Source organism: Camelus bactrianus, chromosome 16 (assembly GCF_048773025.1).
Source record: "Camelus bactrianus isolate YW-2024 breed Bactrian camel chromosome 16, ASM4877302v1, whole genome shotgun sequence".
NCBI classification, from domain to species: Eukaryota; Metazoa; Chordata; class Mammalia; order Artiodactyla; family Camelidae; genus Camelus; species Camelus bactrianus.
In genome coordinates, this window is record NC_133554.1 from 9538767 (window position 1) to 9560210 (window position 21444).

The window sequence follows — 21444 nt, forward strand, 5'->3', positions numbered from 1 at the left end:
GACTCCTCCAGTTGCAGATTCCAATGCCATAGGCCTGGCAGTCCAAGGAGCTTGGACCCCGCCACCTGCCCTTAAGTACCCATGCTCCTAAGTGGTCGTCCTATGAACAAAGAAAGTTCTGTTGAAGTATGTTAGAGCTCTTCTGCCACAGAAAACCCCAGGGACATCCCCATAAGGGTTCGTGAAGGTCACGGAATTCAGGGGTTGTAGACTCAAGGAGGAGAATTCCCCAGACAGAAGGCTTTTCCTAGAAGACCCGCGTTCTAGCACGAAATTGCCAGCACTTCCACATCCCCTGCATCACACATACATACACACACAGTCAGGAGAGAAGCAGAATCTTACCTTGATGTTCCTCCAGTTTCCCCATGGTCTCCATCTGTTCCACCAGGTCATTTGAATTCCACTGGCTCATCCCAATGAGGATGGCGTTCTTCCCTTCAGCCATCTCCTCTGTGGGAAGAAGCAGAGCTGAGCATGAGCAGGCAGGGCTGTGTAGAGGAACCCCTAAGAGGAGCTTATATCTCAAAAAGTGTTTATTTCTTCCTTTGAGTTGAGGTAGAGTTCAACTTTTAAAAGAGTCTGCAGGTACAGACAGGGAGAAGACATTCAGGAACTCTTCGTTGCAAGAAGGCACTGTTGTTGTACCCTCCTGGGCCTCCACGTGTTACAGCAAAAGAGAGTAATGAGGGAACAGTCGTGAGAGAGGCTGAAAACTCACAGAAGGCTCCATTCCTAGCACTCTGAGTGGCATTTCTTGAAAAGCAGCGTGTCTGGAAAGAAAAAGCAAAGCCTTGCCACCTGGTAGCAGTTTTCCTTTGGGTAAGTTACTTGACTTCTCTGAGCCTCCTCTTCCCATGAGTCAGATAGGACTGGCAATGTCTAACTCACAGAGTTGTTGTGCAGATTAAATGAGATAATAAACATAAAGTTCTTGGTGCATAGATGACAGACATTAAGGTTACTCGTTCACATGAGAAAAGGGTTGCCATCAGTATTTGAGCAGACCAGGGTTTGAGTGTAGCAGGAGCTCTACAGTAACTGGGAGAGAAGGCTTCTGTCTCTAAGTAAGCCTTGAGCTGTATGGAACCCTTAGCCCACATCTCAACCTTATGAACTTCTCAGTGCCTCCATTCTCCTCCTGTTCTCCCCTCAGCCCTGTCTCTATCCTTGCCCTTTTTCAGTCTGAGCTTAGTGAAGGAGACTAAAGCATGAAATAGTTCAGTAACTTGCCCAAGGTCACTGGCTAGATCCAGGATTTAAACCCAGATATACTATTTCAAGAGTCTGCAAGGGATTGGTGAGACCATATTCTCTAAACACACTGAACGCAAGCCCCTGGGTCCCGCACATCAACTACACACATCTGGTGCAGTCCCTCATCTCAGAAAGGGACATTTTCTCAGGCACAAACCCACAGGAATGCCTCCCCTCTCTCTTTAAAGACTAAGACAGGCCTTCCTGATGAAGAACTTTGTGCCTTTTCTCATAGAACAGACACTAAAGGGTGGTGAGGAGAATCCCCAAGCTTATCCTAACTGATAATAAAGGGATAAGACCCATTTCACTCACTGCCAAAGATCTTTACAGAGCATATGGAACCAATATGGTGGAGCTGAAGCTTGGGGGAGCTGTCCAGAGTTCTGAATCACTCGAGTGCAATCATCCAGACCCCATTTCCGGCTGGGACAGCTCCTCCTGCCTTCTTTGATTTACTTATTTTGATCTATTTAACAACATTTATCAGATCCTTAATAGGCACTGAGATTGTTATAAGTCCTTTACAAATATTAATTCATTTAATTCTCACAATACTAACAATGTACAATTATTATTACTCAATTTTATAAACAAGGAGACTGAAGCACGAAATAGTTCAGAAACTTGCCCAAGGTGACTGGCTAGAGCCAGGATTTAAACCCAGATACTATTTCAAGAGTCTTAAACTCCTGCCCTGCTGGTGGCCTGCCCTGGACATCCTGTCTTGGCTGCCCAACACTCCAGCCAGCATCAGCCACACTCCGACAATTTCCTAAGCCTGGTGTGTTCCATCTGGGCATGGTTTACACCTCTAGGCAGCATTGTGTTCTGGGCAGAGCCCTGACTGGGTTCAAGTCCTGAGCTGTTACATGTGAGCCCATGCCTTTGCATATGTCCCTCAACTGTTCCTGTTTTCTTATCTCTTAAATGGAAGAATTCTGGTTTCCCAGCTCTTCCCTAGCAAGCTTTCATGAGGACAATATAATAAATTTGGAAAAGCTACTGAAGCCAAAATTCTACAAACAAATATCAGGTAGTATTACTCTTGGGGGAGCAAAATCATCAAGGGGTTAAGAGTTCAATTCTGGTGTTAGATTGACTCCTTTCCATTCTGGATGTACTGACCTCGGACAATAACTTACCCTTTATGAGCCTCAGTTTCCTCGACTATAATGTGATATCATACTAATGCCTGTGGCACAGGATTGCTGTGAGGACTAAATGAGATGTGAGATAATGAAGGTAAAGTGTCTACAAGCATGACAAGCACACAGTAAGAACACGGATGTGGATAACAGTACATGAAGATGATGGTACCGCCGCTGCCGCCACCACCAGAGCACGCAGTGTTGTGGCCCCACACTCACGCTCAGTACCAGTCATGCTGCTGTCTGCCCCTGTGTCATTCTGTCTCAGCTCCAGAGTGGGGTCGTCAGGGTCACCTCGAATGACTGTGTACCCTGGCTCAGTTACCCAAGCATGCAGTCGTCTGCTTGTTCATTTAACATTCATTCTGCAATGAATGGATTCCTGAGCACCTGCTGTGTGCAGTGTGAGACACAATTTCCATCCTGTCAGAATTCCATTTTGTGAAAAAAACACAATAGAAAATTGACACAATCAGATGAGTGAGCCGGGGCTCCTGGTCCAGTGCCAGGTATGCAGTAAGTGCTCACACATCCAAGTTTCCAGTTTTTCTGCAATGCACCATCCCTATCCCAGGATGTATGCATGGCCATCAGAACCCCAGGCTCCCAGGGCTCTGTGGTCTGTGCGTGCTTACTTCTGCACAGCCCTCGGCATCTTTCCCCTCTTCCCAGTTATCCACGTGGCCTTCCTCCATCTTTCCCTCTTGGTCTTTTGTCTTTCTAGGAAATGTGTCTCTGTCCTTGTCCCATTCAGACTAGATGCCTTTCCATTGATCCTTGTGTTTCTCCTGGTCCTTGTGTTTCTCTGTCTCAGGCTCTCTGCCGTGTCTGCCCCTCCCTCTGGGCCTCGATCAAGCTCCCTTTCTCTTTGCTCTTGCTCTGTCTTTATCCCAGAACCTACCTTTCTCCTCTCTCTTTGGGGGGGGGTGGTCTCTTTCTTGATCTCTCTCCCTCTCTGGGTTTCTCCTTCTTTCTCTGGGTGCCTACCCCCGGGTCTCCCCATACCTGCAGGCCTTTCTTGCTCTCTCTGATGGCTGTCTCCTCCTAGGACACTGTCCCTCTTTCAACTCTCTCTGGGTCTCTCCTGGCGTGCTCCCGTCTGTGTCTGTGTGTGTCTGTATCCCTCTCTCCCAGCCTCTTTGAGTCTCTCTTGCTCTATCTCCCTCTCTGCTTTCTTGTGCTCTGTGCCCCCCCCACCCCCACCCCATCCCCATCTCTCCAGATGCTCTCCCGCCCCCACCTCGAAGACAAGCTTCCTCTCCTGCTCTGGGCTGCTCCTCTGTCCCTGTTCTCAACACTCAGCCTTCAGATCTTCACTCCGGCTACAATGAACTTGTCCTCTGAATGGCAGTGGGCATGTGTGCGCGCACACACATGCACACATGGAAGCAGCAATCGGGAAAGCCTGGCAGCTCAGCTCTGAGCCCTGCCCTCCTTCCCCTCAGCAGACCACGCAAGGCCGCAAAGGGCTTATTTGGATAATGTCCTGGTTATTGATTTTTGCTTTTCGACTTCTGGTGACTGTTCCCCACGTGCCAATTCTCAGCCCCAGTGACCTCTGGTGTGGACACAGTTTTGGCATCTGCTTCGTCCCTGCTGAGCCCCGGTCCCTGCCCAGTCCAGAGGCCAGGCTCAGCCTCACCCACCAGTACCACCACCCTGGCCTCGACCCCAGACTAACTCCGAGCCTGACCAGAGCCTGGATACACCCCCAGAAGCACCCCCTCCAGTGTCATAGGGAAAGCCTTTCTTCCTACCTTGGGGCCTCTGTGTCTGCTGGGCCCAAGGACTTCGGAACGGGGACCCCTGTCCCAGGCCAGGTAGGCTTCACCTCCAGCTCACGGAGCCGGGGGCTCGGTCACCTGCCGGCAACTGGTCCAATCCCTGCCGTCTCTCCATGCCTCAGGCCCACAAACCAGTCTTTCGAGGGACCTAGATATGCGTTGCTCTGGGACTCAAGATCGCTAACCTGCCCTGGCTGTTTAATGCATGCCCCACCCCCCTCCACGGCTGGCCCACCACCCTCTCTTCATCACACAGGGGGCCCTACTCGGCTCATTCCCAGAAGCCTTTGGGGCTGGCTCCTCTGCCTCTGCTTCTTCACTTCCCCTCCCCCGATGAGAGGGGATCAGGGGTCAGGCACACGCCTGTGCTTTGCTTCTGCGAGGGCTCTTTTGCCCAGCTGCCCACAGCGACATCCTCCACTCCACCCACAAGATGAAACCAGACCCCTGCCGTGCTCCAGAGGACGGACCCAGAGACAAGCCTGAGGTCAGACAGTGGCCAGTCAGGGGCCCAACCGTGAGAAAACCTGGGTCCTCTGACCCCAGATGACCTGCAGCTTTCCCCTCCTCTCCCCCTCTTCCTTTGGGATTGGACCCCCCTTCCCACCCTGGAAGTTGCGTGATTGCAGTAAAAGCCCGGACAGGGGAAAGACCCTTACTCCGTATGAGACCCAACCCCACCTTAGAGCCTTTGTAAAGTGGGATAATTAATCCCCACACTGTGAAAAATCAGGGAGTTAGAGCAACGAGCCGCGCCTCTGCGAAACACGGTCCAGCTCCTCGGCCCCAGCCTCCTGACAGGTGGGGGAAGGGGAGGGTCAGCCGGTGCTGGTCACAGAGACAGAGAGAGAACGGAGGACACAGAACACATAGCAAAGGGCAGAAAGGCAGAAACTTCCAGTTTCCCGCCCAGAACTCCCCTCTACCCGCCGAGGGAGGGAGTCCCCCTGATCCGCTCTCTGGGGCCAGATGTGCCCTGAAAACAAACCCTGGCTCCACCCCCACCCCATCCCCATTCTCACCTCCAGCCCAGCCCACTTGTCCCCCTGCAAGTGTCAGCGCCTGGCCTGCCGTGCAAATTCACAGCTGGGAGAGGGGCTTGTAATTTAGATTTTGGGGGGAAGCCAAAAGAAAATAAATATTTCCCATGAAAGTCAGGAATGAGCCTGGGCGCTGTGGCCAACGAGGCCAACTAGGAGCCTCCTGGAAAGTTCAGAGCCAGAAGGAGCCTTTAAGGTCAGGTCCGCATCCTCATCTTCTAGACGCAGAGCCGCACAGCTGGCCCAGGGTCACACAGCACCTCAGGCGCAGGGCTGGGCCAAGAATTCAGGTCTCCCGCCTGGGGGCTCAAGGCCTTTCCCATTTGACACTATCTTCCAGCAGTTCACCATAAGAGCCTCTGTTTGTACCTAGATGTTTGGTGGCTTTTAAGACTCTCTAATTGGACGGCTTGTTGCATCTGAATAGGTTAAAGTTAAGGATGCACTTTATATTTTCTAAATGGAGACATACATTTTGCTACAGAAACAGGTCATGAGCTTGACACAGCCCAGATAAATGTATGTGATGCCACAGGGGTCGTCGTAGCCCCAACCTGCATCCTCTAGGCATGGTGATGCCCAAAGAGATTTTCGTTTTCTCTCTAGAATTCAGCATTTCATGGCGAGAGACCAGATGAAATCTGGGCTGTCCCTCCTTGGTCTACTGACTTCTTCTTACGCATGGTTTCTGGCCAGACCACCTGTCACCCAGCAATTTTCATCACCTGCAGTGAAAGCTCATTCACTCAAAGTCTGGGCATGTTTTGATTTTACAGGTACATGCTGCACCAGGGATTCTCAGTTCTGAGTCTCTGGCCTCCTGGAACAGGGGCAGGGGGACCCAGGGTCACTGCAGAGCCTGGGTAGGGAAGCAGAGCTGGAGGCTACTGGGTCAGGCCCGTGCTCCACTGCTCATGCTCAACACACCGGCCTTCCTACCTACTCCTCCCATAAAAGCTTTGCACTGGCTGTTCCCACTGTCCAGAACACTGTTCCCCCAGATCCTCACACAGCTCATTTCTTTTTATTCGGCTGTCAGCTCAGGGCCACGTCCTTTGGGGGCCTCCTCCTCACCCAGTCACTCTATCACAGACCATTATAGTATACCAGGAGGAGATTCTCCATTTTTAACTTTATAGCATTCCGGAGCTATAACTGACATTCCATAAACTACACATATTTAAAACATTTTGACATTTAAATGTTGATAGGTTTTGACACACGTGCACACCCATGAAGCCATCAGCCCAAGCAATTCCCTATCCATCGCCCTCAGAAATTTCCCCTTGTCCTTTTGATCCCTCCCTCCCACCTACCAGGCAACCACGGATCCATTCTGGTCGCTACAGACTCGTCTGCACTTTCTAGAGTTGTCTACAAATGGAATCATAGTGTGCACTCTTTCTCAGCCTGACTCCTTTCACTCAGCACGATTATTCTGAGATTCATCCCTATTGCTGTGGGGATCAGTTCGTTCCTCCTTATCGCTGAGTGCTGTTTCATGAATACTGAGGCCCCACAATTTGTTTATTATTCACCCATTGATGGACATTTGAGTTGTTTTCACTTTGGGGCTATCGTGAAGAAAGCAGCTAAGGGACACGTCTTTAAGAGGACATATGTTTTCTTTCCTCTTGGGTAAACACCTAGAAGTGGAAAGGTAGTTAACTGTGATTAACTTTTTAAGAAGCTGCGATCTGTTTTCCAAAGTGTCTGTCCCACTGGACATCCCTGCCAACTGAGTCTGAGACTCCCAGTTCCTCCACATCCTGGCCAGTTGTCTCAAACAGCCATTCTAAAAAGAATGAGGTGGCGTCTCATTATGCGTTTGGTTTGCGTTTCCCTAATGACTAATGGCGCTGAGCATGTTTTCATTGTTCGCCGTTCCTCTACCTTCTTTGGCAAGGTGTCTGTTCCTTTGTGTTATTTGCTTCGTGGAAATTATCGATAGGACTCACTTGCTTATATACTGTCTTCCCACCCATCACCACTAAACTAAGCTCCATGGGGGCCAGGACAGGGTCTACTTGCCCCATGTCCCCTACACCTAGAACAGTGCCTGGTACCTGATGGACAGATGCTCAGTAAATGCTGGAACGAATGAATGAATGAGTCTGAATTCTGCTCTGCCTGATTCTTTGGTGACCCTGAACAGTTTCCCAGTTCTCCAGCCTCAGTTTCTCAGGCTATAAAGTGGGGTGGGAGTGTTGAACTCAAGACCTTGAGGGCCCCCCAGCTCTGACATGGTCTGGGCTTGAGGACTGTTCCCTCTTGGTCACCCTGGGTTTTCCCTCACTCTGCAATCCAGCCTTGCTAGACTGGGCCGTGAGTCCCCAGATATCCTTTAACTGTACTGACAGGACGGAGCGTGGCGCCCCTGCTGAGTCTGGGGGCCTAGACTCCATCACTCACCCTAAAGCATCCAGTCAGGGGCACCAGCCACCTGGAGGCCCCAAGCCTGCTGCAATGGCCCAGGAAACTGGCATCTTTCCCAGGGTCGTATTGGACCCAGATAGCACCATCCTCCTGCCTGACTGCCCCCCAGTCCCTTCCGTGCCTTGCAGATACACCCAGAGCCCCCCAGAGCCTAAGAGTCCCCCCTCTGCACCAGACCATGAGCGTCTTGTATGCCACCAGGTAGACCGCAGTGCTGGGCCAATGGGCTGGAGCTTAAGGAAGAAAGGGAGGGAGGACGGTCCCAGTTTCAGTAATATGTCAAAGAAAAAGGCCTGTCCTGGACACTAAGCTCCCGGGTTCCAGTCCCTCTGCCCCAACCTTGATATGTGATCTTTGGAGGTCCCTTCCATGATCTGGCCTCTATTTCTGACACCCAGCCAGGTGGTTCCACCATGACTGGAGGTAGCAGGATGCAGGTGGGGTCAGAGCTGACACGCAGGTTAGGGTCAGGCCTCAGTCTGGCTAGAGAACAGAAATGGGAGGTGACCCTTCAGAGCTTGCCCAGAAATCGGACACCCGCAGCCTGGCCCCGGATGCTGAGAGAGCTGGCCGGGTTGGGCCTGGGCCAGTTCCTAGGAGCAGAGCAGGAGGATGGCTTCACTTCTTACTGCTCAGAGCCAAGGAAATAGGCAAAGGCCTTGTCCAGAGAAACCGTATGGAACAGACAGGAGGTGGGGAGTTGGCAACTCAGAACTAAAGGTTCCAGCAGCCTGTGGGTGGATCGTGTGGCTGAGAACTACAGATGCTCTGGGAGAGGTGATGTAGGAGGAGGGGAGCAGAGATGTGAGGTTCAGAGGTCCGGTAGGGAGTGCTGAGAGGTGGAAGGCAGGGCAAAGGACAAGAGAGTCTGGGATCCTGGGACAGCGGATGGAAGGAAAGACAGAAGTGAGATGAGGCCAAGCGAGAGATGAGAAAGTGGGGCACCCATTAGAGAGGAGCGAGAGACGAGGCCAATTTGGGAACTGCAGACAGAGTGGTGAGATCGTGGAAGTGGAGGACAGAAAGCCGAGGGTCCGCAGGGAGGGGAGCGGGTTGTATCCACAGCTGCCCGAAGGGAAAGCTGGCACCTGGCACCTCGGCCGGAGCTGGAGCTGACCTGCACCTCCCGCAGCTGTCTCCTTCAGCGACCCACCCTCGTCATCTGGGAATGCAGAGCCCTGCTGAACTGCAAAAATATTTTAAATGAAAGTGTTCTAAGCGTCAAAATATTGAAGCCGTTGTTGTCACACTGTGGGTTAGTTGCTATGCAGGAAGTCAGCCCCGGCTGCCACTCCAATCAGATGCCAATCGGAGACAGGAAATAAGCCCCAAGTGGGCTGGTTTAGGGCCGGCATCAGGGAAGGGGTTCTCCGCCCAGAGCCAAGAATGGAGGAGGCGCAGCCTGGAACAGCATCCCGCCGCCCCTCTGTGCTTCCCTGAAGTCATTTAAATTGGATCTAATCTCCACTCCCGGAGGCACAGAGCTAATAGGGAAATTGAGGCCCCGAGAAGGAGAAAGACTTGCCCAAGATCACAGCAAAAGTTAATGGCATGGCTGAGGCCCTGTCCCAAGTGGCCTGTTCTGGGTCCAGATGTCTTCCCAGCATATGGGCTGTTTCTCTTTAAAGACCCCATTCAGCCAGGCATTTCAAAGCTGGCCCCATCTCAGGAGTAAGTCGACCCCCCAGATACGATGACTTCTCAGAGTAAGTGAGAACTGGGGGCCCTCCTGGGCTGGGGAGGAGGCCATTGGTGCATCTCAGCTGCCCCCACACTGCCCAGGCAAGCAAGGCTGTGAGGGTCCTCTCTCCCGGCAGACCCCATCTCCCACCGGTCCCCCCCCCCACCTGCCTTGCAGCTCCTCATCTCTGAGCCTTTGCTTAGGTTGATCTCTCTGCCTGACATGCCCACCTTCTCCAAGGTTTGGTGCCTTCTTCTCCAATTCTTACAATGCTTCCTGTTTTTCCATCCTCACTTAGCGCCCCATGCTGTGTCTGCGTACTGGTGATGCACCCAGCGCTGGGAAGCAACACTGATGCCCTCGCCCTCCATCATGCCTCACCTGAACATCTGCAATAATCTTTCTAACTGGTCCCCACCTCCACTCCAGCTCCCCCTCCCATCTACGGGCTGATCTTGTAAGTCGTCTCCTGGGTCCCACGAGGCTTCATCTCTCCTCTCCCCCGCCATGCGGGTCTCCTTCAGTTCCTGGAAAGCCACATCTTTCCTGTCTCCACAACATCCTATCTGCTGTGGCTAAGGCACTCTCTCCCACTCTTCATCTAGCCCACTCCTATCCTCGGTTCTGCGGAGAAGATGTTAACGACCTCCATGCCCAAAATTAGGTACCCCCATCCTCACTCTTTCTATTAACACCTGGTGCTTTTGACTCCAAAGTATTACTCCCCATTGGTGATTGTATTTCCCTTTGTGTAATTGATGTTTGCCTCTCACACTAGACTATAAGCCGGGTGAGGGCAGTGACCATGCCTATTTTTTTTTACTACAGTATATTAGGAACTCAGCCAATATCTGAAAGAGTGAATGAATGGATGCTGATCTCCAGTCGTTGGGGAACTCACAGACTGGGAAATTATGAAATGTGGAACTACAGTGTCTCAGTGGAGAGATATTAACTCCCAACAGAGATCCCCTTCGTGGGGCTTCTAAAAAGGTCACCCAGCCAATGATGGCCGGATGGGATTCACTCACCTCTAGCATCAAAGAATTCATCATCAGAACTCTCCACTGAGTCGCTGAGGACATTTCGAAGGTGCCAGGGGGTACCACCGCCCGGGGGAGGGCCACCTGTCAAAGGAAACACACCCGTTAGCCAGGCTTGAGATTGTGTCCTAGCATAAAGGAGGTAAACCCAGACCGCCCCCGAACCAAGGTTTAGTCAGCGTCCTGCACGTCCCTGCCCTCTCCTCAGCACCTCACAGGGTCCTCCCACTACTGTGCTTTCATTTAAACCCCAGATACCTCTCTGAGATAGCTCAGTGGGGCAGGAATGAGTGTGCCCATTTTGCACACACCAAAACTGAGGCCAGAGATAGTAAAGAGATGTTGCCAAGGGGACACAGTGCATCAGGAAGCATCAGATACGTTTTGCTATGTTAATAAATGATCTTAAAACTGCTTAAAACAACAGCAGGTCATTTCTCACTCACACCCCGATTGGAAGGGGACCCTGGCTATGGCAGTCACTCAAAGCTGCTACTGCTGTATGTTACCATCTCAAAAAGAGACATCAAGGTGGCCTGGAGCAGGTTAGAAGAAGGCAGAAAGTCACGCCCAGTCATGAAGGTGTCTTCCTACACTCAACAAGTTTCTGCATACATGTCATTGGCCAAAGCAAGTCACGTGGCCACGCCCAACTTCAGGAGGGTGGAGGAGGGGAGAAGCAGATATCCTGACAGGTACTAGTGATGTTTGCTGTACACAGCATGTGCAGGCCAGGCCAGGCCTGCAACCTCCCCTGGGGAAAAAGTCCCAAACTAAGGGGTACTTGGGCTTGAGTTCTGTCCTGTCTCTGCCACTTACAACCTGCACAGCCATTCCCTTTCCAGCCCGAAGCCTTAGTTTCCCCGTCTATACAATATTGACAAGCATCAATTCCAAGCTCGAAGGATCAGAAGTAATGCGTGCTCAGCACCTGTATATTAGGAGGTTCAGTAATGGCCACTATTGTTTTTAAATATTTTATTGAGGTATAGTCAGTTTACAATGTTTTGTCAATTTCTGGTGTACAGCATAATGTTTCAGTCATATAGGAACATACATATATTCATTTTCATATTCTTTTTCATTAGCAGAGGTCAGGACGTGGGGCTGAGGGGTTATCTGGAGCAGGCAGGAGTTAATAAACACAGAGAACATGGCCCCTTGCCCTGAACTCAGCCCCAGGCCACCTCCTGCCCTGGGACCTGGGGGATAAAGGCCAGAGACAGAGCTGGGTCAGAAGCCTCTGTCCCTGCCCTCCATTCTCTGAGCCATTTTTACTGGACACTTGGGGACTCTCTTGGAACCAGCTGGTGTCCAGCACATCAGGAAACCCCTCCTCCTGCTCCCTGGACATGGGGAATATTAGTGATCGCAGATGGATTCCAATCTAATCATAAAAATTAAAACCATAAAAATGTTCGAAGAAAATTGACCTCGTAATTTTCCCAAGGAAATAATCAGAGAAGTACACAAAGATGGAAATATATAGTTGGTCATCTCAGTGTTCTGGTAACACCAATGAATTGGAAGAAATCCCAGTGTCCTTCCACAAGGGAAGAGACATACATACATATACAGTCACAAAGGGAAATCCTTGCAACTGGTAGAAAAATAATGTAGCCCTTTATGTACTGATAAGGAAAGATGCCCACAGAGGATGGTTAGGAGAAAAAAAAAAAATGCACGCGGGTCCCAGAGCAGCATGTTTCTTCTGACCCCATTTTTGAAAGGTACTCTTATACCGTACACACATCACATTAGTAAAGGGCTCAGGCTTGTAGGCTGAAGAGGCCTGGATTCAAGCTCAGGCTCTCGCCCCTTAGAAGCTGTGTGATGTCAGGCGAGTCCCGTCACCTCTCTGTGCCTCTGTTTCCTCAGCTAAGAAGTGAGGACATCTCCTACCTGCCCCATGAGCTTATTGTAAAGATGAAATAAAATGCATCAAAGCGCTTAGCCCAGGGCCCAGAATATAGCAAGTGCCCACAATAATTATTACGGTAGGGGAGGGTAGAGCTCACTGGAAGAGCGCATGCTCAGCATGCTTGTGGCCCTGGGTTCAATCCCCAGTACCTCCATTTAAAAAAAATGTTTAATAAAAAATAATTATTAATACATAAATACACTTAAAGGTGCATTAAAATTTCTGGAAGGACAGCACCAATGTGTCAACAGACATTATCTGTATAGAGCAGAATTTGATAAGAAGAGGCAGGGGAAACTCAATTTTCACATTGCACATTTAATTTCATATGACTATTAATTTTATAAATTCATCTTATTTTATCAGTTCTAAGATGTACATTTTTTTTCACACTTCCACATCTTTAAAATCAGGGTGTGTCTTATGTGATGGCAAATCATAACTTGGGTGGCATTGTTTAGTCTTTCTCCCTGGTATATAAAATAATGGTGCATCTTATAACTGATTGTATCTTAGAGTCAGTGGAAAACAGTGCAGTTATTGTGTATACAGGGTAAGTCTTTCCAGGGCTTCAGCCCTGGCCACCAGGCACACTTGTTCTGTCTCCAGAGAGACCTGGGTTCTTGCATTAGCAATGCCTCTTTTTCAGATGCCCCATCTGTGCAATGAGAAAGCTGACAGAAACTGTCCCCTGAAATGTGTCAACTCTGACTGGTGTTTGAGGAGCCTTCCTGGCACACAGTGGATGTCAGTGAAACAGTGGGAGGCGGGCATTCCCCCAGCCATGGCTAGAATGCACATTGCAGTTCTCAGAGAACCTGCTGCAGCCTCCGCTCACCACACCCTGCCACCCTGCAGGATGCTGGCACTGTTCCCTGCTCCGAGCCCAGATCCCAGAACATAAACTCTTCCTGAAGGGAGAGGCCAGCCCAGATCAGCCCAGAAACACAGCCCTCCTGCCTGTCCCTCCTGCCCCACCCACCACAAACTCCCAAACACACACCCAGCTTGAGCTCCATGGCTTAGAGCCAGGCAAGAAGCACTTCTGAGACACAGAAAAGGCAGAGGCCACAGGGAACACTGAGCTGGAAGTCACTTCTAGACACAAAGCTGCGTCTGCCCCACACTCCCTGTGGGGACCCTTTAAGGTTATGATTCTCACCCACCAGGGTGAACAGCATGACAGGCAGATCAGTAATTTCCTACCGTGGACCCTGGATTTACTGCAAGGGAGTTTGAGAATCCAGATACAGATACATTATAACTGAATATTTCTAACATGGATATGGGACTGTTTCTCAAATGTATGTGGATAAAGTTCTAGCTTGTGCAATAAGACAAGAAAAAGAAATAAAAGGTATGCATATTGAAAAGAAAAAAATAAAACCGCTTTTGTTCTCAGATGGCATGCTTATCTAGAAAATAAAAACTCGGTGGGAGGGTATAGCTCAGTGGTAGAGTGTGTGCTTAGCATGCATGAGGTCCTGGGTCCAATCCCCAGTACCTCCAATAAAATAAATAAATAAATAAACCTAATTACCCACACACACACAAAAAAAAAAAAGAAAAAAAAACTCTACAAAATCTATAAAAAAGAACCTACTGGAACTAATAATTGGATATAGCACGATCACAGGATACAAGATCAATAGCTCAATATACAAAAGTCAGTTGCACTCCTGTATGTCAGCAATGAACAACTGGAATTTGACATTTGAAAAACAATACTGTGCTGTACACCAAAGACTGACACATTGTAACTGACTGTACTTCAATTAAATAAATAAATAAAAATAAAATAAAATAAGAAAAACAATACCATTTACAATAGCATTAAAATAAGATAAAATAAAATAAAAAGTGCTTAGGTATAAATCAAATGATGTGAAGATTTCTGTGCTTCAAAAAATATCATCACTTAACACTCTTATTGAATGTACATTAATTTTATATATTCTCTCAATCAACAGATACTAAAGGTATAAAAACTATTATACATACTATATTAATGTGCAAATATCCCTTGCTGTCCAAATCCATTCCATTCCTAAGAAAGCAAGAATCTGGATAGTAAAGGCAGTCATATTAGCCTCATCTATTCGGTTCTGAGTTTTGGGTGGTGAGCAGCAAGAATTGAAGTAGTGATGGGTTCATCAGAAGATGTATCTGAGCCTAGTTGGTTCCTGAGTTTGAATAGGGAGGGTTCGTCAAGATGTTCCTGGTTATGGTGGGTCTCATTTCTGTGTAGTACACACTCCACCCAGGAACAAAGAAAGGCAAGGACACTTCTGCCTACCTCCCCCTCACAAACCGCGTGTGCCAGAGCTGCAGAAAAGAGAGCTCTAGAATTTGTCCCTCCCTCGCCACCCCCACTGCGTCCATCCTTGCCGGCCACCATCATCCTAGGGCACTGTAACACCCATAGCACGTGTGATAGGCTGGCCTTCGTGGGAATCCCAGCAGGGAGAACCCGGCAGAGGGCAAGGCGGCAGAGAGGCCAGTTCAGCTCCATTTGAGGGAGATGCTCTCCCAGCTAGAGGTGGGCAGAGAGAGAAGGGGCTTCTGGGTGTCAAAGGGAGCTGCCCATCCCGCAGGCAGTGTGTTAGGTGCTGGGGACACCGAGGTGAAAAAGAGGGACAGGGTGGGGGTCCCCAAATCTTACACTCTTCGGGGGGACAGAGAAAGCAGACCTGGTACAAGGGAACAGCAAAGATAATCTCAACAACAGAAAGTGCTCTGAAGAAACTGAAACCACTCCCTTCCTCCCACCAGGCCCTCCTTCCTCCAGTGTCTGTTACAGTGTAATTACAGCCTAAAGAACAGACCGGCACGAGCACGCGCATCTGTACATCCACCGGGCGCTGATGACGAGGGCGAGGCCCCCAGCATCCAAAGAACTCTGTCACCTCTTTGAGTTCTAAACGCTGGACCATCACTTGTTCCTCCTTCAGATGGACCCTTCACCTGACTGCTGACTCTCCTTTGTGGTCAAAACCTACCGTTGATTTCCTTTCCAAAGGCATCTTTGATCTTGTTTACTGTTCTCTTCTTTGTAGCACACCTGCCCTGGTTTTTACATATACCCTATAAGTCTGTTTAAACCTGCTGCAGTCCCCCCCACTCTCAGATGTGGGCATCTGGGGGGATCTCGGTTATCTACCCTTGGGTGAAAAAGACCCTATAAAATGGATCATGTTAAGCAAAACAAACAAACACAAATGAACTTATTTACAAAGCAGAGACAGACTCACAGGCATAGAAAACAACCTTACGGTTACCAGGGGAGGGGAAGGAGGTGGGGAGGGATAAATTAGGAGTTTGGGGTTTGCAGGTACTAACTACTATACAAAAAATAGATAAACAACAAGGTCCTACTGTAGATGTAGCACAGGGAACTATAATCAGTATTTTATAATAGCCTATAATGAAAAAGACTGTGAAAAGGAACATGCACATGTTTCACTGAAATCCCTGGCACAGTGAAGGGAGGGAGGAAGGCACTGGCTGACTCTTCCTCGGCCAGATGGTGCCCGGGAGGAAGGAACTGGGGACAGAGCTGATGGGCCCAGCCCTGCACCGGCCCTGCACCGGGCACAGGACAAAAGAGGGCGGGCAGCCTGGCCCCTGGCTACATGTCACACCCACTGCATCCCATAGGTGTGGACGGCAGGTCCCAAAGGCTGAAGGACCCGGAGGCCTACCTGGGGGAGGCAGCACAAGCTGAGCTTAAGGAAGTGTGGGCAGAGCTGGCCATGCTGGGGCAGGATGGGAAGGAGGAGAGACATGTCAAAACGGTCAAAGCAATCCGGCCATTTCCAAGAGACGCTGGACCTAGAACTTTCTCCTCCAGGGTAAAAAGTCTGGCTCATCAGAACAAGGGAGGGAACATGGGCGTCGGCTGCGACAGCCATGGCCCTGCGGGTGTTAAAGTAACACCTGCCCGTTTCCAGACCTCCTGGGAGCCTGAGGTGGCCAAGGTGGGTTGCCGGGCACTGAGCCTGCCGCCCGTCACCGTGGCCACAGCTCCTGTGCCCAGTCCCGCCTGAGGCTGCATCTGAAACCACAGCCTGGCAGGTCCTCTGGATTCAAGCAGTCTGTGCCTCAGGAGAGGAGGAGGTCTGGGGGAGGAAAGGGCTCAGCTGTGGACTCATTCAGGCGGGGCCCCTATCTCCTATCTCTGTCTCCTCTGTCACACACACACACACACACAGGCACAAGCATTTGAGTCCAACTCCTGACATCAATGCTGCGGAAATAATCAGGCCGCCAGACTCCCCGTGGGCAGTGAGAGCACCCTGGACACGTAGAGCCGGAGCCCAAATGTGGCCCACACAGACAGACAGACACACAGATACACACACAGACACACACACACATTTAGAATCACAGTTCCCTGCCCCTCAGTTCTAACCTGGGGTCCCAGGGCCCGTCCACACACAGCACACTGAGCGAGGGATGCGTTAAGTCTGGTGAGGCTCTCACAGGCCGGCAGGTGACTCTAAATGTCCCCCTTCTCCCTCCCACTCCCCTTCCTCCTTGCTCACTGTCCCACCCACTCCCCCTTGGGGCTGGTTCAAATCCCAGTGCTGCCACCTCTCAAATGGTGATCCCAGAAAACGTGGCTACAGCACTCTGTGCCTCAGTTTCCTCCTCTGTCAAATGGGGGTAATAATAGTCCTTCCATGGGGATGCCATGAAGATTGCATGAATCAATATTTGAAAAGGGTTGAAAAAGGTTTGGCAGAGTGCCTGGCACTCAGTGCTATAAAAGGGTTTGTTAAATGAAATAAATAAATCATGATATTCCCTGGGCCTTTCTTTGGTCTTTTCACACGTGGAAGCTCCCAAGGGCGGGCCGTCTCCTCCTCAGGGCGCTGGAATGGGAGCCCAGGGGGCAGACCGGGAACTGTCCTTCCATCTTGAGGCCGGAGGTGCCGACCCCCTAACACTCTTGAGGCTGGTCCCGGTGCACAGCTGACCCTTCTCCCCCGTCCGCCGGCGCAGCTCCCTGGGGCCGTCTTGTCTGCTCCCCAGAACTTAAGCTACGTAAGGCCAGAACCCACTCTGTCTCCAAACCAGTTCCACCCACTAGTCCGGGCTCCGTAACACGTAGTCCCGGGGAAGCCCCCACCCAAATCATGTTCTTTCCCTCCAAGCCTTTGTTCAAGATGGCCCTGGTGCCTTAAATACCCTCCACCCCGACCCCATGCCCAATTCCCATTCACGCTTTAAGAATTAGTTGAAAGCCTTCCTTGACCGCGGCGCTGGTCTGGGCGCCTGCCTCTTCTGTGCTTCCAGGACATCTTTTGCCTGCGCCTGTCGGACCACCTGTCCGTGAGCTAGGTCCAAGCCTGCCTGCCCCCGTGGGCTGTGGCTTCCCCCAGGCAGATACCTGGTAGGAATCCTCTCCAGGCCCACAGAGCCTCTCCCAGCCCAAGGCTGGGCCCAGAGAAAGCTCTCGTTACGCTCGGCATGGCCCAGCACCGGGTAGAGCTCAGGAGGGCCCCCTCTCAGGGAAATGTCCCACAGAGTGTATCCTCGGGCCCCACTCTGTGTCAGGATGAGTCTGACCAGAGCAACTCAGGGCCAATCAGCCCATGCTCAGTAGTCCAGGGGCCAGGGTGCCAGCCAGGGAGAAACAAGAGGCCAGGAGAAGCTGCTTCCAGAAAAAGGCATTATTAAAGAAAGAAACCAGATCTGGTTGGGGGTTGGTTGCTATAGAAACACGTCCTAACTATCTCCCAAACTGCTATATGCGCCACCGATGAGCTTGTGTGCTGGGCTGTTTCAGAGGATGTGCCGGGAGGCCCCAAAGGACTTGTGTGCTAGGGTTCCCAGTACCTGGAGCCCAGATCCTGAAGGACCTGGAAGGAATCCAGCTTCTGGAGTACCCAGGTAGCTCCATCAACCCAGGAGGTGGACTCAAGAATTGAGGTTGGAACTCCAGGCTGCAGAATTTTCCTAAGACTAGCCACAGCCAGACCACAGCCTGAACTTGGAGCCGGCCACAGATCAAGCCACAACCCCGATCACAGAACAACTGGGACCCGATCTCAGACCCGGCCACGAAGCTGACCACAGCGCAAGCCACACACTAAGACTTGACCCAGTCACAGTTCCAGCGACAGGTTTGGCCAGGACTCAAAAAAGCAATGATTCTAACCACTGACTGCGGCCTGACCCTGGCCATAAACTGCGCCAGGCACAATCCAGGGGCTGTATCGAACAGCATCAAGGCTACGCACACAGCCAAGACTGATTCTGTACAGCACGTTACCCTACTGCCAGGGATCTGTGCGGCCTTCATTCCCCATCATCCTCACAACAGCCCGGTGAGGTCCATGCAGAAGGGCTATGATCCCTGTTCACGATGAGGAGAAGGAAGCTCAGAGGAGGACTGGCCTCCCGTCATGCTTCCTGCACCCAGAGGGTGGGCTAGGGGTGGGATTACAATCCCAGTCTCCCAGCAGGACACAGTTGGCCCAACCAGTTGCTTTGGAAAAGATGTGCTTTTTGAAGACCTGCTGGTATCTCATAAATATGCCACTTAAATACCCATTAATTACCTTATTTAGGAGATAATTAGTGATTAATAGCTTTGGCTATCTATTGTACTTTCGTTGGCTCTGCCAATTCGACTCCCAACAGCTCTGAGTTATTTGGAACAATTCTCTCAAGCCCCAGATGTCCCCCCTCTGTCCCGCCAGACTCTTGCTCCATAAGGGAGAAGCTTTCTCCTGCCTCTAAAGGGAGCTCCCAGAGCACCTGCCAATTCACCACTGACATCTCTGCCACCTGCAGGAGCCTCAGGAGGGTGGGGGAGGGGAGGGCCCCAAAGACAGGACAGAGGGGCCCCCTCTGATCATCCCAGGACCCACTGCGGAGAGCAGGGACAAAGACCCAGGAAGGACCCAGGAACCTGGCCTCAGCATGGGGAGGCCAGGTTGGGGATCACAGATGCCACGGAGGATGCTGGGGACTCCTCCAGAGACCCCCACCCCAATAAGCCAGCCAACTCTTCAGCAAGGGCACCAAAGGCTACCATCAGCCTGAAGCAAGCTGCAGCAGGGAACCAACCCCCACCAGCCAGGGCCAAGGGGACTCCACTGGGCCTTTCGTGACACCTGCCACTCCAGAGTTACTATGGAGCAAGGATGGGGCCCAAGGTTGCCTCTGCCTCCAGGCTCTCCATTTGGTGCCAAATCACAGCGCTGGGAATTGTCAGCCGGGACCCCGGAGGCGGGACTGCATGAAGCTCTCACCACTGCTCCTGATTACACTGTACAAGAAAACAAAAAGGCAGCAAGGGATAAACACCACCCCCTCCCACTGGGCAATAATGGGAAGGCTGAAAATAGCTCTTTTTACCACAAGGGATGATTCCGGAGTTGCTCAGCTGGGACCAGCCTCACGGGAAGTGGGAAGTGGGGGGCAAGGCGGGGGATATGGCAGGCTGAAGGGAGTTCTGATCAGGAGGGCAGTGAGCCGTCCAGGAAAGGTCTTAAGTGTATGAGTGACGGGTGGCCACAGCCGCTCCTAACCTCCTAGAGACAGACCCCTAAAACAGCTGCAGTCCCGCAAGCTCGCAGTCTGGATCCCACACACAGATCCATCCCTGAGGAGGTCAGGAGCGCAGGACGTGATGTGCTCTGCAAATACGGAGCTGAGCAAACACAGCATCAGTGGCAGACGGCTCAGAAGAGGCCTCTCGGATCCACCAGAACTCAATGCCCCTCCCAGAGCCCGACGTGTTTCTATTTTTGCTTTCAAGCCTTGTTTGGCGTCCCGGCTCACAGACGGCTACTTCCCCTCCTCCAGAATAATGGGTCATCTGGGAAGGGAGACACCTCCTCACTGGCCTCCCCTGCCCCAGGTCTGCAGATAAATGGGCTGACCCTCAGAAAGGAAGACGAGGCTCTGGACAGGCACACACATGTAGCCCCTACCAGGATATCTAGAGAGAAGAGCTCGACACCCAGGAACTCTGGTTTCCAGAGGCCATTGCACCAGCACCTGCCCCCTGCCAGCCCCGGCCACACACACTGATCTTGATCTCTCTCCCCGAAGCCACAAAGCCTTCCCGCTGGGGTCCTGAATTCACCCCCACAGACAGGCCATAGCCCAAGCCCCTACATGTCAGCCCCAGCCTCAAACCAAGCCCTGAGCTCTCAGCCTGGCCCCAGCCTGAGCTGTGACCTCATCTGCCAGTGAACCTCACAAATGCAGCCCTGGTGAAAACCTGGAGGAGGCAGAGGGGGTCCCACCGCAGGGACCCAGCTCCCACCCAGAGCTGCTGACAGGCAGCTGCCACACGTGTACCCCCGTGGGGGCTGGTGGCCCCACAGCTGTGCAGGCCGCCCGCAGGCAGGCAGACTTGGGGCCCTGGAGGTGGCGTTTACCTCCGGAGTGACTCACTAAGGCTCCCATTCGTTTGCGAAAGGGGGTGCAGTGTAGCATTTTTTTCTCTCTAGAAAACAAGAATTTTAAAAGAGGGAGTAGGGAGACTTGAGGGAGTGGGTGGGGAGCTCAGATCTCATTTGATTTCCAAAGTTATTTGTTATGCATTCTCCCCTCCCCCCTCCCACCTCCAGCCCTTCCCCTGGGGGCCCTGGCAGCAGATCTGGTGATAGGCCAGGCTGGGACCCCCCAGGAGGCACCCCCCCCCCCGTGTCCCAGTCCTCAGCTCCCTATGTGTTCTCCCATCTCCAACACCCTTCTGGGAGGGTCCCTGTGAGGTAGGAAACGGGGAAGGGGCGAGGACCCAAAAGGCACAGTAAAGGCAGCAGGGAGGGAGGCCAGGAAGGAGATCAGAGCAGTGTCAGAGCTGGAGCAAGCTCAGAGCTTGCCCTGACCCCTGAAAATTTTTCCTTCCTGTTCCCCTTTTACAGATGAGGAAACTGAGGCCCAGGGAGGCAGTTCAAGGTCAACCAGTGACAGAGCCGGTCTCTTCTTTGTTGCAGTTTAACTCCTAGCAATGTTGAATCCAAGAGTAGAAGAAACCTAAATTCTAATTCCAGCTCTGCCTTTAACTTGATGTGAGATCCTAGAACCAGACACTTAAACTTTCTGGATCTCAGTTTTCTCATCCATAAAATGGGAATAACATAGACTCTACTTTAAAGAGATGCTGT

General features: G+C 51.4%; 1 protein-coding gene across 4 annotated transcripts in view; it reads right to left on the reverse strand.

Annotated features, from left to right (window-relative positions):
• Nucleotides 1-21444, reverse strand: part of PITPNM3 (PITPNM family member 3) — a 79974-nt gene that overhangs the window by 53780 nt on the left and 4750 nt on the right. For all 4 annotated transcript variants that reach the window (XM_074342453.1, XM_074342451.1, XM_074342452.1 and 1 more), the window contains exons 2-3: nucleotides 10381-10476; nucleotides 346-453 (exon numbers count right to left, since the gene is read on the reverse strand). In XM_074342453.1, the coding sequence (XP_074198554.1) occupies nucleotides 346-453; nucleotides 10381-10476 (204 nt within the window). The remainder of the gene's footprint in view (nucleotides 1-345; nucleotides 454-10380; nucleotides 10477-21444) is intronic.